Here is a 15,502-nt window from a genome sequence, read left to right as displayed (position 1 = left end):
TAAACAATGAAGGACTCCCTTAGGGGGACTCTGATGCCCTCAAGGGACATGTGCCTTGAGTGGGAAAGTGATTATATATATATAATTTTTTTTTTTGAGATAACAGGGAAGCAAAAGGAGAATCAGGTTTAGTAAGGAAAAAAAAAGTATAACCTTTGAAGAGATGGCAAGACATCCTGTGGATGTGGGTCCATGGATTTGCTCAAGGGGTTATGCAGGGTCAAACCTTAGAAGAAGGATAAGGGTGAGAGATGCGGGTTTTGGAATTCATAGCACTGACATTCTATTAAAGACAAAAGAGAAAGCATACAGAAAGGAAAGGGTGAAAACTCACATTAAGGAATAAAGAATATTGCCAGAGATGTAGATTAGAAATGAACTTAGAAAACTTGGCCATTTTCAGAAGTTTAGCTTATTTTATGAAAAGCAGGCAAAAATCTTTTTATATAGGAAATGTGCTGTCTGAACTTAACTGACTTTGGTCAATTAAGCGAAGGAACGCTTTTAGAGAATAAGAGTTAAGATAAGAGAGGAATGAATTCTTTTTAAAAAGGCTAAATCCTTAAGTATAACTTTGTTCCATGGTACTTTGCCAATCGGATTCATATGGAAATGCACCCTTCATCTAACAAATAAAAATGTTTTTGCAAACTATAAAATTTTCCCAGATTAATATTCTCTTAGGTGAAGAGAATGAGCGAAGAGGCTCACTGTGCACATAGAAATCTGGCTACTGTATCCCTTTTAGGTTGTCCTGAAAAGCATTCCTCATCTTCTGATCTCAGTTCACTATTGAATATGAGAAGGTCATTTTGACCTTCAAAACAAGATGTTTTAAGGAATTCAGATGATTTTTACAAAAGTTTTAAAAACATACTCAGCCAGTAAAAATAATTTTGCCTAAATATTCTAAATCCAAATATTTTCAAATAGAATCCAGAAATTAATTTTTAGCTCCTTTATAGTTTGCAGAGTTACAGGAAGAACTGATTTCTTCATTTTAGATTGAATGTTCTTTTCTCCTGGGTCTTTGTTCACAATGAATTGAAAGGCCAATTACTCAGTGAGTCTACAAAAATCTCTCGGTGTATTACTGAAGCCACCTCATTCCAGGTCTTAGAGAACTGGACAGAGAAACACCTTATGTAACCTTCTGGGAGAATTTTAATGAACAGGTCCATGGGCAGAGATGGTGTTTGTCTTGGAACTTACCAGTTCAGCACCTGGCTAGTTGAACTGAGGGGTTTCTTTTTGGTGCAGTGGTATAAGCCTGTAATCCTGGCAGTTCAGGAGGCTGAGGCAGGCGCATTGCAAGTTCAAAGCCAGCCTCAGCAACTTAGTGAGGGCCTCAGCAACTTAGGGAGACCCTGTCTCTAAATAAAATATAAAAAAGGGTTGGGAATGTGGCTCAGTGGTTAAGTGTCCCTGAATTCAATCTCCTGGTTACCCGCCCCCACCCCCCAACCAACCAAACAACAACAACAAAAACAATAACAACAAAATTGAGGGGTTTCAACAGGAAGGGAGGGAAAACCATGGTACTAGGCCAGTGCATTCTTCTTGTGGTGTCTCAGTTAGTCTCATCTGGTTGAAAGCAGGGTGGCTCCTTGTTGGGTCCTCCTTACTGTGGTGATTTGATTGCTATCTCTTTTATCATCTTATGAGTTATGTTCTTCATGAGTTGACTGGTTCAAAGCTTTTCCAAGCCCTGCATTGCAGAACTCCTAGAAGATTGATTTTGTGCAGAAAGTAGCAACAGCTTCCATGTGTCTAACAGCTTAGGGCCAGCAGCTGCTTAGAGCCACCCAGCAGTGGAATATGTGGTCGGAAGTGGGGAACGTGCTGATCAGTCCAGACTATCCTTTCAAATAGTTTGCCTCTGATTTATGCCTTTTGTTGTTGTTGTTGTTGTTTGTTTTTGTTTTATTTGTGATGCTGGGGATTGAACCCAGGGCATTGGGCAGATGCTCTTCCCCTCAGGTGTATCTTCATCCCCTGGTTTTGTTTTTAAAAGGAAAGTTAGTGAATGTATAGATTTTCCATTTAACAGAAATATATTGAGTGTCCTGATAGATCCTATTATGATCTACACACTCTGGTAGCTAATGCTGAGGAGTGGTGTGTGGGGGAAGTTACAGTGATGAATTAAGAGGTCTTGTTCTCAAGGGACAGGAAGAAAAGACACATATAAAAAGTCCAGAGGAGTGATTCATTTAATGTGCTAAATGCAGAGAGGATAATTATACCTATCTTGGGAGATCAGGGACATGTGCTTAGAGAAGGTGGCTTTGACATGGATATTAAATGGTAGGTAAGAGTTCATTGTTAGAGGTGGAATAGAAATAAGGAAGGGGACATTTCAGCCCAGCAGATGACATAAATGGAAGTGTAGAGATGGGATTTTTTTTTTTTTTCATGAATCACCAACAAAACCCAGAATCATGGGTGACATGTACAGAATAGAATTTCTTGAGACTACATTGTGGAAGGTTTTGCCTGTTCAACTCAGATTTATATTTTATAGGTAAAGGTCACTAGGAATCCATGGAGGATATTAGAGCAAAAGAATGACATGAACAAATATTTGTGGGGAAAGTCTAGTTTCATCTAATTGTAGTTGACATGGGGGTTGGAGAAGCAGAGATTCTGATGGTATCTGGTGAAGGGATCCTGAGGAAAATGGTGGAAGGAAAGGTCTGGAAGGGTCAAAGGAGAAAGTGGTTATGGAGGAAATAATGTTGAGACTTGGCGTCTTGTAAATGTTCAAGCCACAGAACAGGGTGAAAAAGAAGGCAAGGCCACGTTCTGTGGAAATGTATCTGGAAGAACTGTCCAAAGCAGGCAAGTGGAGTGCAGGAACCCATGGAAGATAAATTGGAGTCAATTTGCCTGTGGCACATGTGATTAGAAATGTATGGAATTAGTTAGAAATGATGTGCTGGTGCCCATGAAGGCACTGGGGCTGGCGATGAGTTGTGTATGTGTGTTGTATGAGTCAACAAATGGTAGGAGTTGGGATGAGGAAAGGCAGGAGTTCATAGGAGTAATTAGGAGCTGAGAGTGATGCTGTGCAACACACAAAACATGATAATAAATGATTGAAGAAATGGGTGTTATTGATCCTCCTGAGCAGCAGGGGCACCATAGTGAGAGTGGAGGAGTCATAGGAGAGTGGGAGGAAATGGCTGGGGCAGATGGAGGGCTGGGGCATTAGAATTGAGAGCTGGTGGTTTTGGCTTGTACATATAATACATTGCCTCTAACAGAGATTTGCCAGAGAGCATTTGGGAACAGAACTATAGACTTTGAACAGTTGAAGTGAATGAGATTCATGAGGAACTGACTGATTAAAAAAGCTGGGAAGAAGAGAAATTTGAAGTTAGGAAGCTAGAGGTAAAAGAGGAACTGCAGAGTCTTGCTTGGACTTCATTGAAGGATTGGTTATAAATTTCTCCTCCGTCTTAAAAGCTCTGGAAAGGACATTACAAAAGGAAGGAGTAGTAACAGTGTCAAGGCTGATAGGAAAATAGCATTGGAATTAGGGTTTGGGGGTGGGAATGGTAATATTTGATTGGACCTGGCTGGAGCGAGGCTGGGAAGTGGGCCGTGGAGCCAGCCCTGTCCTTATATAATGGTCATTTTAGTCAGCTCAGCTGCATTATGGGTGTTCAGTAATCATCATTCCTTTTCCTCTGTGGGTTAGAGTTTTTCTTTAATCTTTCTCTATTGAGTCTAAGCTTTGTGCTTCCCTGGTCTTTGTTCCTTTCATATATCTGACTTCAGAATGTTCTAGATAGGAGTACCCCCAGAGACTTCTGTCTTTTTAAACTTGATTCTGTATCTGTGAATCAGACCTGAATAAAAAGCTGAGTAATTCTGAGAGACCTCAACCAAGAAGTTTAATTCTGGGAATAATTGTTTCCTATGCTTTGTCCTACCTCAACAATACCTTTTTTGGCCTAATTTGTTGCTTCAGTGTAATTTTAGACTGAAAATGTGTTTGATGTTTTAGAATACAAGAAGTAAGATTTGGGATGGGAGACTCTCTGATAGCCCTTTCTCTGGAGGGGATCTCTGGTAGCTGGAAGTAGAAAATCGTATGAGAGAAGTTTTGTTCCTACAGTTTCTTTGCCTTGTGGTTGAGAGCACATTTGCCCCTCAGCTCACAGAGCCATAAACAATGGACAGGTCCTTTCAATGGCCCAGGACTATGGAACCTGTAACTTTACTGTAGACCCCAGTCACCAACGCAAATCATATTCTAAAGGAGACAGACTCAGAATGTTGAGAATATCCCTAAATCTTGCCATTCCTCAATAATTCTCAGTTCCCTGGAGGACGTTATGTTAGAAGTAAGTCAGATTCAGAAAAGCAAATAGCATATGTTTTTACTTATGTGTGGAAACTAAAATGTTGATTTTGAAGAAGTAGAGAACAGAGCAGTGATTACCAGAGCTTTGAAGGCCCCGGATGTAGAGGATAGTTAATGGGTACAGGGGGCCATATGGGTAGAAGAAATAGCTTTTTTTTTTTTTTGTATATGTGTATGCTGAGAATCAAACCCACGCTAAGCATATGCTGGACAGCTGAGCTACATCCTTAGCCCAGGAGGAATAACTTCTAATGTTCTATAGCACAGTATAACTATAGTCAACAGACATTGTTACCTATACAATGTCTGCCTTACACCCGGAGGCGGAGGTAATGGAGGAGCTAATTGGGGGACACTGCACGTTGAGCTGGAGCTTTTTGCAGAGCTAGAGGGTCCCTCAAAGAGGACTACACAGTGTTCAGAATTACCAGACAGATCAGCACCTTGTCAAGGGCAGGATACTGGGAGGAAACAGAGCACTTTCAGTGACTTGGGAAGGCCAGGAGCCTAATCTTTTATGAATCTCTTGCCATTTTTAATGAATTCCTTCTAAAATTAAAAGTAATTCTCATAACAGCTTTGAGGGACAGGTGGTTCTATTCCCATTTAACAGAGAAGCTAGATGAAGTTCAATAGATTAAGGAAATGGCATTTATACTGCAGACAAGTTGACAGAGCTGGATCTGAACTGGTCTGCCGGATTCAGAATCTCTTCCCAGACACCACATTGCCCTTTTGGAGGGATAAGAGTAGACCATGGTTTTATATAGATAGCCTTTGGATGGATGTATATGAAAATCCAGGATCTTATATAGTACTTCTCTGATTTCTTTCCTCTCTTCCCATCTGGTTCTTGTCTGTGATCTATTCTTTTGGTTGTAGACCCTTCGCTACTATACAGGGCAAGCAGTATCTGTTTGCATCCAAAGCAGAAAGAGTTTCAACATCCACATCTCTGGAGTGTGAGCTGGTGTGTCTCTTTGCTGCATTTCTTCTATCTGGAGACAGGCAGAACACAACTGTGGCTGTCAGGGAGGGAGCACAGCTGAAGCCAGCCTCCAGTTGATACCACCGCACATGGTATCATGGTCACATTACTCCCGTGTGTCTGACTCAAGCTGTTGTGTGATTGGTATTTATCAGGGCCACAGTTGGGGGAAGAATTCTATGCACTTTGTAGGAACAATTTCACAATGTCTCATATCCCAGTTGCCACATGTTCTCATAAAAATATCATGAATCCAAGCTTGTTTGCAGAAAACCGAATGGCTGCTTGCCCAATTCATGTACCACTTGAGGAATTCTGGTTATACCTTGACCTTGTGACCTTCTATTGCCTGTGAGTTCTTTGAAGGAAGCTCCATTTTCATCCTGATTTTAATAAGGAAAAATTAAATATTATGCATGTTTTAATCAATTAATAATGCTAAGTATAGAAAAAAAGGACCACAGGGGTGATAAATCATTTATAAATTTGGTGCTGCTGGCTGGTAGATTGTTACTTTGATAAAAGTAAGAAACTCATCGACAACAACTAAGAATAGCAAATGTAAATTCTTCTTGTTTACATTTAAAAAAAAACTAGGTGGTGTCTTTTTAAATTTATAAAATGATGAAATGAAACTAACAGATAGTGTTTCCTTTTTTTGTTATTTTGCAGAAAAAGCCACTGTCTGCAATAATAAAGGAAGTCTGTGATGGGTAAGTGTTCCTCAGGGTTCAGTTAAAGCACTCCAGTTTATGGGTTGAAGGCAAATAGAGTATTTCCAGTGCAGTAGTAAAATATTATTCATAACTCACACTTGACCATCCCAAGTCACTAAGAATTACTGCCTAAGAATTACAAACCCCTTTCCACCAAAAATTTACTAAGAGAAGAAAGTGTGAAATGGCTGGATTATTCAAAGTGGGATTGGTTTTATTTATTTTGGAAAGTTGTGTTTCTTTTGTTCTACTCAGTGGGGAGCAGTCTAAAGGTTCCTGAGGTTAAATACACACTGCATCTGTTGTAAGCTAAAAGGTCGCTCCGGTCCTCATAGAAGATGAAAGAATTGAGAAGACAAGTCCATGGGCAGTTGGACCGCCATGTGGAATTTCACTCTGATATGGCTTTCCTACTTCTCTTTGGCTGTTGTGACAGTCCAAGGGAAAGCACATATGAAAGTTGCGTGAGATTTTGACTTGTAAAGCAGAATTGTGAGTAGAGTATTACTTGGAATTTATGTAAGACCTGGAATCCTTAATTGGAGTATTCCAATCTGCATCAGGCATATGGATTGGGGATTATTGAACTCAGACAATTGACATGTGTTAATTATCAAAATTTAAATTGCATTTGTTTCCTTTGTTTTCCTCTCTGTGCTTGAATCTTTCAAAGTAGGAAAGAAGGTTCCAATTTATATTTAAATCTCTCACCTCCGTCCCTGAAGATGAAATGCTTCCAGGTGAACAGTAGGCTTGGAATAAGTCCAGACAATCCATAGACGAAATGTTTGGTGTTAGGGTAATGAAGCGTGGGCTAACACCATTTACTTGAGAAACTCCATTGTGGTGTATGTAAGGACTGCTCATCCTAATCATAGGGCCTTTTAATTCATCCAGCTCTATGCAATTAATAAAAATGAAAATGATCACTTTTGTTCTCCTGATCACTTTATGCTTATATTTTTTAAGGTGGTCTCTTGCCAACCATGAATATTTTGCACTGCAACATGCTGATAGTTCAAACTTCTACATCACAGAAAAGGTAGGTCAGCTACATTATTTCATCTGGGACACTATATTTAAAGAAAGTAAATCATAACTGAGGTTTCCTGTTTCCTCTGCTCAGGACTAGACATGCTGGTCTGAATTCTACATCTCTGCCATCTATGGAAATAGGGTCTATAAAGCCAAACTGCTGCTTTAGTATCAACAAGACAATATTTAGTTCATTTAAGACTGAAGACCAAATAGTTTCTGAGTCTTGTTTAGCAAACGACTTTTGCTTCCTAACAGTGAATGTTAATTACCTCTCATTCTCATTGTTTGATTAAGGAATTTGAAACTTAATGACTTACTTTAACTTTCTTCTCACATACCCGCTTTTATTTTTGCTTAAAGTACTTGAAATAATGACAAGAAATCTTTAAAAAAGTACTTGGGAACCTGCTTTCTTATTGGGTGATTTTTCACTCCTTAATATGCCTAGATAAAAGGAGGGATTCATGAAGACCATGAATGGCCCTGGCAGCAAGTAAAATTAATATCCAAGAGATCCAGGCTAGGATCTGAGCCAGGCAAATGAACATCTGTCTGTTGATATTTTTTTTTTCTGAAGATTAACCTGTGATATAAAAATATTGGCTTTGGTTAATAGATAATAAACTGAATCACTGAGGTCAAATAGCCAGACTGATGTCACATACTTGATTTTTCAGGAAAGAAGTGAGTTTAGATCTTTGTGCTTCTATGATTTTGTCTTTTTGGAAATTTTTAGAACAGTTTAACACTCAGCTCGATTTTGGGGAAAAAACTCCCTGAAATGCATAGGAATCTGTACTGTCCTCATGGAACTTTGTGGGATTGATGGGTAGGGAAGGAACAGCTCAGTGAAGAGCTGCCATTACAAGATGGTCAGCGCTGGAATGGAAGTGAGTATGAAATGCTTTGGGAGGAGAGAGAATAACACAGTTTTGTTCCAATCAGCATGAGTCAAGTGGTGGAAGGTGGACACAATGAAAAGGATCCTACACACACTTGTGTCTCCCTTGCACTAATTTGGAGAGGATGGGGATTCCATTAGCAGGAGGGGGCTGGTTAAATGCCTGGAAATGCTTCTCAGAAATTGTTCTTCCCAGATGGACACTGCAACTTTTTTCTTTCCTCTTCAAATGGATTTGCTACAAAGCTGAGAATTAAGGAGGGCCCCAGATTTCCTGGCGAGTGTTGGTTGCATATATTAATTTTACCTTTTCTTAATTCCGTAAACATTTTGTTTCCTGTGTCTTTCCCCTTTGTTTGGCTTCTGAGTATAATTATTTGTTTTACAATTTGCATGTGAGATAAGGAACATATAAATAAATACAAGTTGAATGTGAGCAGTTAAGTGTATCACCTGCTTTCATTCATCAGCCTTGGATAGTGAAATCAACTCAGTCGGTTGCAAGAGCATTAAAAAATGAGAGTAGAATAGTTCAGTGAATATGTCACCTGTATTGTTTGTGAAATCTTTGTTTCAGACACCCATGTGTGAAATGCATGTAGATCGTACTTTTTTTTTTCTTTTTTCTTTTTTCTTTTATCCTTTGGTCAGAAAGCTCCTGAGTCACAAGTAGCCTTGCCATTGATTAATGTGTATGGGCTTGTGGCTTGCGTCCCCACTGGCTGTTGTGTCTTCTTTTGTCATTGTCGGAGACCTCAGTTTATTGCAGATTACTGACCCAGAATTCTCAGACTTCAGAGAACATAAACACTATGGGGAGACTACTTTAAAAATGTAGGTTCTCAAATCTGAACCGCAGAAGTCCAGATTGTGCAGGACTTCCTTGGATATTTTATAGGACGTTTCATTTTAAGGAGCCCTCCGGGGAATTCTGATGTGGGATACCCAGCGACCACTCAAAAGAAACACTGCTCAAGGAGGGGTCTCTTTTCTGAAGACGAGGACCCCTGCATAGAGAGCACAGTGTACTCTGACCACAGGTTGTCACAGAGTTTGATTGAGGAGTGTGTTTGTGTACCCCCTTTCTTGGAATAATTTAAAAATTAATGGCATCATATAATGTTGCTTTCTCTTTTCCTAATTAAAATTCAGATACACTCAGAAAATCCAAACTCCTGAGAACAGGATGATATTTATTATTTTGTGAGACATCTTAATCATTTTCTAGGAACCCTTGTTTGGCCTGAAAAATTCTCAATGTTGAATTTCAAAGGGACTGACCCCCTAAGACTACCATTGGGTCTTTTTGTCTTCAGTGGGTGGCAGCAGACATTATTTTTTAATTAAGAGTTTAGCGAGTGAGAAGACTCATCTTCCCAGTCATAACCCTTTTGTTTGTAAATAAAATGTCATTGCTCCTCTCCTGCAGCTGTTACTGGCACAGCTGTGTGTGCGTGTGTGAGACACAGGGCTGGACACGCACAGGGCAGGAGGCGATGTTGAATCTTGACACCCCCGCAGGGTCAAATCTGGGCTTTCCTTCATGTGCTGTGTAGGTCCAAATAATTTCTTACAAGTATTCCTAAAAATAGAGAACCTCTCCATCCTTAAAATAATGTAATTAGCATCCTCTCTGTTACTTACAGCCCAGTGAGTTGTTAGGTAATATTTGTATCGCCATGGTAACCGGTGACTAATTTCTGAAACTTGTGCATGCCCTTAGTTACAGATTTTCACTTGCATATGAGATACTCTCCCTCCCTCTGCCAAAGATAAAAAAAATCACCTGTCATTTCAAAGGGAGAAAATTTTCTAGACCTGGCCTAATAAGCAAAGAGATGTGGTTAGTGGGGATGCTTAATGATTCTCTGCTAATATGTTCAGGAAGACACCTCTCCTACTTTTCTCAAGTTATCCAAATCCATTTTTCTCAATAGTGATCATCTACTCATTGGGCTGTTAACTGGGTTTTTTAGTGCAGCAGAGAAAATGTCATGTTAAGTAGCATTCTGCTACTTGAGATTCAGCTATTTGCACATTCAAATTCTTCCCTGGAAACCTATATTTTAGGGTGATGTCTGAAGAGAGAGAGAGAATAAAAAAGTGAAAAGTGAATTGTGTGCTTCAGTGGATTCGTCTTTTGAATAAGGATTGCAAAGAGAGTGCTCAGAATTTTGGTCACTACCCTTGTCACAGTTTAATGATCATCTTCATTTTAATAAGGAAGTGAGACCAAGAGAAATTGCATGACAACTTATATAGGTCATACAGGCCAGAAATGACCAAGCTGAGACTTGGACCTTATTGGGTCTGACTCCAGAACTCTCTCTGCCACCTCTGATGAACCCTCTGTGTTCACTGTCTTGGCCCCCATTTATTTATGATGCCCTTTCTTTATTGACATCAGGTAATTGCCTTAAGACATGAACTGCAGGAAGTTACAGCTTGTGAGTACTGGTTACCTGTTTAAGTCTGTGGCTTCCATGTGAGGGTAAATTGTGGGAAGTTGTAACAGGTAATCTTCTGCTCACTAGGGATTAGCAAAGTGCATTCTATTTGTCTTTTGCTCTGAGTTGCATGACTGTTTAAGGAATATAATAATATTAATATCATTCTTTTTAGGCAGATGAGAAGATTACCTATTGTTTTTAACCCCAAGCATTCAGAAAGCTGTGTCCCCCAAAAGTGCAGGGCATGGTGAAAGAAGCATTATGGGGTTGTGTACTAGAGGATGATTTATTATGATTGCAGGACACTGTTTGGTCTTTTGGGGGACACCCCTTTTTGGTCATCCCCACTTTCTAAGTACTTGGGGCTCTTGGACAGTCCCTGAATTACCTAGAATCCCTGGGCAGACAGAACTGTGTGGTCCCTGGGACATGTACATTCTACCGGGGGAGATCACTGTGTGTAATTTAGTTCAATTGTCATGCTTTGGTGGACAAGTAAAACCAATCTTCAGAAAGGATGGAGGCTCAGAGATAAGAAGGGATGAGGGCCTGTTCAGAAGAGATGGAGAGGGGAACATTCCTGTCTTGATCTCCATCTCTGGTTTCTGTGTCCCTCATCTGTGTATCCTCATGAGAGGGCCTGCTGGAGTTGGTCAGATGCGCCACTGGACTAAAACCAGCTGTTGGCTGATTTTTGTGATTTTTCACTCAAAGAGCTTTCCTAGCAATAGTATGTTCACTTGGGCAAACCAAAGCCCAGAAAAGCTGTAAATTTCCTAATTCAGCCAAATACCCTGGACAACATTCCCTTTTCTGCTGCCTGTGGGAAAAGATTCTGGATTCTTTGAAAAGAAGTCACTGCTGCTTCCTCAGGAGGCCACCCCCTTCCCCAGTCTGACCAGTGCATGCTTGCACATGGACATTGGGCCAGCTCCTACAGGACCGGCTCAGCTGACCAGGATGGGTGAAGAAAGATCTTCTTGCTCTTCTCTTTGCCCTGTCCCTTCGGGTCTTCTATGTCTCCCAACTTCTCATGTTCCTCCTTGGCCCTCTCCTTTCCCTTTTGATACCTTAATGTCTGTTGTCCCCTCTGTGAAAAATGTGCCTTGCCTCCAGAATTCTTTCTTTCTTGCCCTGTGATCAAACCTGTTATTGATGCTTTACGGCTGCCCTGTTGGCAGCTTGTATGTCTGTCCCCAGACTTTGTCAAAATGGGACTGTCCTAGACAGCTTATATCCAGGGCTACCAGAAAGAAATGGCCATACTAGAAGGAAACAAAACAAATAAAACCCAACCATACGTGAATACATTCAATAAAATAAAATTGAATTGTCTTTCCAGTATGCACCAGGCACTGTGCTAAGCTCTGGGGACAATCCTAATCCATTTGATTCTCATAGAGAAATATTTACCCTATATTAATTGATGAGCATGACAGTAAGTGTCACAAATTACAAATGTAAGGATCTGAACATAATGAAGCCTAGAGGAACATCAGACAGAGATCTAAAAAGAAAGGAGGGTGATAGATGGAAGTCTTTAAAATGGTTCAGATTAGTGTCCTACAGGGAACCCAGGTATGAGATGGGCCAGATGTGGCCAGTAAGTTTTGCATAAGCCCTGATTCTCAAGGTCTTTTAAAGCCATATTAAAGATTTTGAATTTCATCCTAAGAGCATTGGGAATCCTTGAGATAGTTTAAAGCTGGACCTGACCACAGATGATTGGACTCCAATTACTCTGAATATGCTGTGTTGAAAGTAGTCAATCTATGGTAGAAACTATGAGAAAACATAGTTCATTGTGGAGAAAGAAAAAAATCTAAGGGTGGTTTAAAATATGCAGAGAGATTGACAACAAATTTTGGGTAGCACTTTTGATTCCAAGAAGAAAATGGGACCAGATAATAGTCTTGAAATGTCTGTATCCAAAAAGCTTACTGTCTATTACCTCCTTGACAGCTTGGCTAAGGATTATAATATATTTTACAGGTGAATAAAACTGGCTCATTTTACTTATTTCTAAAGTGACATCTTCTTGAAAATTTGTCAATTTACATCTATAATGTTCATATTTATATTTAGTTACCTGACTAACACATCCAATTTTAATTTTCCCCTTGGATCTAATTTAGAATTCAGACATTCCTAATTTCAGATATGAATTATATTCATAGGAAAATAAGTGGAGAAACATCTGCAATATTTTTCTATAGAATGGGGCATGGCAGTATAAGGGAGGGAAATTTATTTGCCCTAATTTGATAGTCCTGTATGTGTTGTGGTGAGAAATATAATTAAGACACAGTCCTGTCCCCATAGAGTTTTCAGTCTAGACATAGGTTAGTTGATCCCACCTGATGATTGAAAAGGTAATAGAGAATATGATTTTTCAGTCACTTAATCTTATAATTCTGATTTTTCAGTCACTTAGTCTTATAATTCTGTTAAACCATGTTAAAAAATCTTTTGCATAGGACACAAACTCTTCTACTTTGATTTTGAAAAAAAAATTATTATTGAGATATAATGCTCATCCCCTAAAATATGACTGTGTCAACTGCACAATGCAGTGGTTTTTAGTGTATTCAAGACTCTCTAAAGCACTTAGTTTTTAGATAGCAAAGCTGTGACATTTTCACCCAGGATGTTTTCATCTTCCAAAGCAGGAGCTCTCAGACTTGAAGGTAGATCTGGAGATGTGGATCAAGCAGCTTGAGGCTGGGGTGCAGGCATTTTTGACAGCTACAGGTGGTCCTGGTACCATGCCTCAACCCTCACTGCTGAAAGTGTGGCCAGCCTCTAGATAGTTCTCCTTATTCCTGATGGAAAATTATATTGTGAGGGTTTTTTCTTTTCTTCTTTTTTTTTTAACTAGGGATTGAACCAAGCAGCATTTAACCCCTGAGCCACACCCCCAGTCCTATTATTATTATTATTATTATTATTATTATTATATCTTTATTTTGAAACAGGGTCTCACTAAGTTGCTAAGGGCCTCACTAAGTGCTGAACTGGCCTTGAACTTGTGATCATCCTGCCTCAGCCTCCCAAGCTGCTGAGATGACAGGCATGCACCACAGCCCCTGGCTGTATTGTGGGTTTTTATTGACTTCTAGGCTGACTCTGCTTTTGTGCTGCCTGAGCCAGGTGTCATTCTGATTGGTTTTCACTGTTACCTAGACAGAGAAGGAAGTCCAACCTCCTTAATTCAATGGTGGTCAAGGTGTCTCACAGTTTAGCCCCAGTCTGTGCTTCCAATTTCATTTTCTTTTTCTTGTTCCTTCAGTTTTAGCCAAACCACCATAGTCTTCTCCAAACATACCTGCTTTGTCTCTCTCCTATAGCTTTACTAACCCGGAATCAGTTCAGTCTATCCTCCTCCTCCACCTTCTGTTGTGTTTCAGATATTCGATTAGGACTGAGGATAAAGACGTGACATAATATCCCCCTTGCTCCCCGGGGCCCGAGTGTGAACAGACAAGTACATACCTGCAAGCGAAGTCATTAAAATAACTGCATTTCAGGAACTGCCTTCCTTTCCTGTCAGTCCATTTTCTGCTACTTAACAGAATACCACAGACATGTTAATTCATAAAAAAAAAAAGGAAAATATATTTCTTATGGTTCTGGAGATGGCAAGTCCAAAGTGGAGGGGCTGTGTCTTTCAAGGACCTTCTTTCTGAAGAGCAGGAGAGTATACGAAAAAGATGAGGAGAAAAGCCCTAACTCACTTACTTCTACTTGCCAATGTGTTAACCCACTTCCTGTGATCACAACTGTTATGGTTTAGACATGAGGTGTTCCCCAAAAGCTCATGTGTTAGGCAATGCAAGCATTTTCAGAGGTGAAATGATTGGGTCATGAGAGCCTTAACCTAATCTGGTTGTAATATAGATTAACTGGTCAGTAACCATATGCAGGTAGTGTGTGGCTGGAGGAGGCAGGTCACTGGGGGTGTGCCACTAAGGTTTATATTTTGTCCCTGGTGAGTGGAACTGTCTCTGCTTCCTTGTTGCCATGGCCTGATCTATTTTCCTCTGCTGTGATGTTCTGCCTTACCTTGGGGCCAAGAGCTATAGAGTCCACCATCTATGGACTAAGACCTTTGAAATGGTGAGCCCCAAATAAACTTTTACTCTTCGTGGTGACCATAAAAACTGACTAGGACAACAATTAATCATCCTAACCTAACCTAATTACTTTTGTTGGACTCACCTCCCAACACTGTTGCATTAAGGATTCAAGCACTTTGGGGGTACATTCAAATCCTAGCATCTCCCTACAAATCCTAAATGATTTGAGCTGTAAGAAACTTGGCTTTTTTCCTTAAATAATTTTTGCCCCAATTTTGGAGATTAGTTTCTTTTTTTGTGGGGGGAGGGACTGGGGATTGAACCTAGGGGCATTTACTTACTGAGCCATATCCCCAGCCCTTTTTTTGTATTTTATTTAGAGACAGGGTCTTCCTGAGTTGCTTAGCTACTCTCTAAGTTGCTGAAGCTGGCTTTGAATTCAAAACCCTCCTGAGCCACTAGGATTACAGATGTGTGCCACTGTGTCCAGTGCAAATTAGTTTCTTAATTCAACCTTCTTATCTTTTCCACTCACTTCTCTCTGCTGCTATAGCAATCACTATCTTTTTAGTTTACTGCCTCTGAGGTTCCTTTGTTAGCTAATCTGGACCCAAACTCTTGTTCCAGTGAAGTGCTGTTCAATTGTTTGTGTGTTGATTTGTTATTGTCTCCTTAGCATGATTCCAAGTCTCTTACCATAAAAACAAGCAAACACACACCTGTGTTCCAACCCTATATCCACTGATTGTATCTCATGGGTTCTTGAAGTAATACCTGGGTATTCAAAGATTGTTGATTTTATATGATGCAGTTTCATTGTAAGATAAGAAGTACAATTAGTTGCTGAATAAATTATGTATGGTGTTAGTTAATTCAATTACCAGAATATGCACTTAATGTGTTTAGATTATTCACAGTAGAGGAATTGCAGAGTGAATAAATCAATCTTAATGATCCTCTT

General features: G+C 39.8%; 1 protein-coding gene across 3 annotated transcripts in view; it reads left to right on the top strand.

Annotated features, from left to right (window-relative positions):
* Window positions 1-15,502, top strand: part of Elmo1 (engulfment and cell motility 1) — a 551,061-nt gene that overhangs the window by 119,879 nt on the left and 415,680 nt on the right. For all 3 annotated transcript variants that reach the window (XM_076864020.2, XM_076864023.2, XM_076864025.2), the window contains exons 3-4: window positions 6,033-6,073; window positions 7,046-7,118. In XM_076864020.2, the coding sequence (XP_076720135.1) occupies window positions 6,033-6,073; window positions 7,046-7,118 (114 nt within the window). The remainder of the gene's footprint in view (window positions 1-6,032; window positions 6,074-7,045; window positions 7,119-15,502) is intronic.

The sequence above is a fragment of the Callospermophilus lateralis genome, chromosome 1 (assembly GCF_048772815.1).
Source record: "Callospermophilus lateralis isolate mCalLat2 chromosome 1, mCalLat2.hap1, whole genome shotgun sequence".
Lineage (NCBI taxonomy): Eukaryota > Metazoa > Chordata > Mammalia > Rodentia > Sciuridae > Callospermophilus > Callospermophilus lateralis.
The sequence above is the reverse complement of the archived record's forward strand: the minus strand, read 5'-3'. Positions and strand labels throughout refer to the sequence as shown.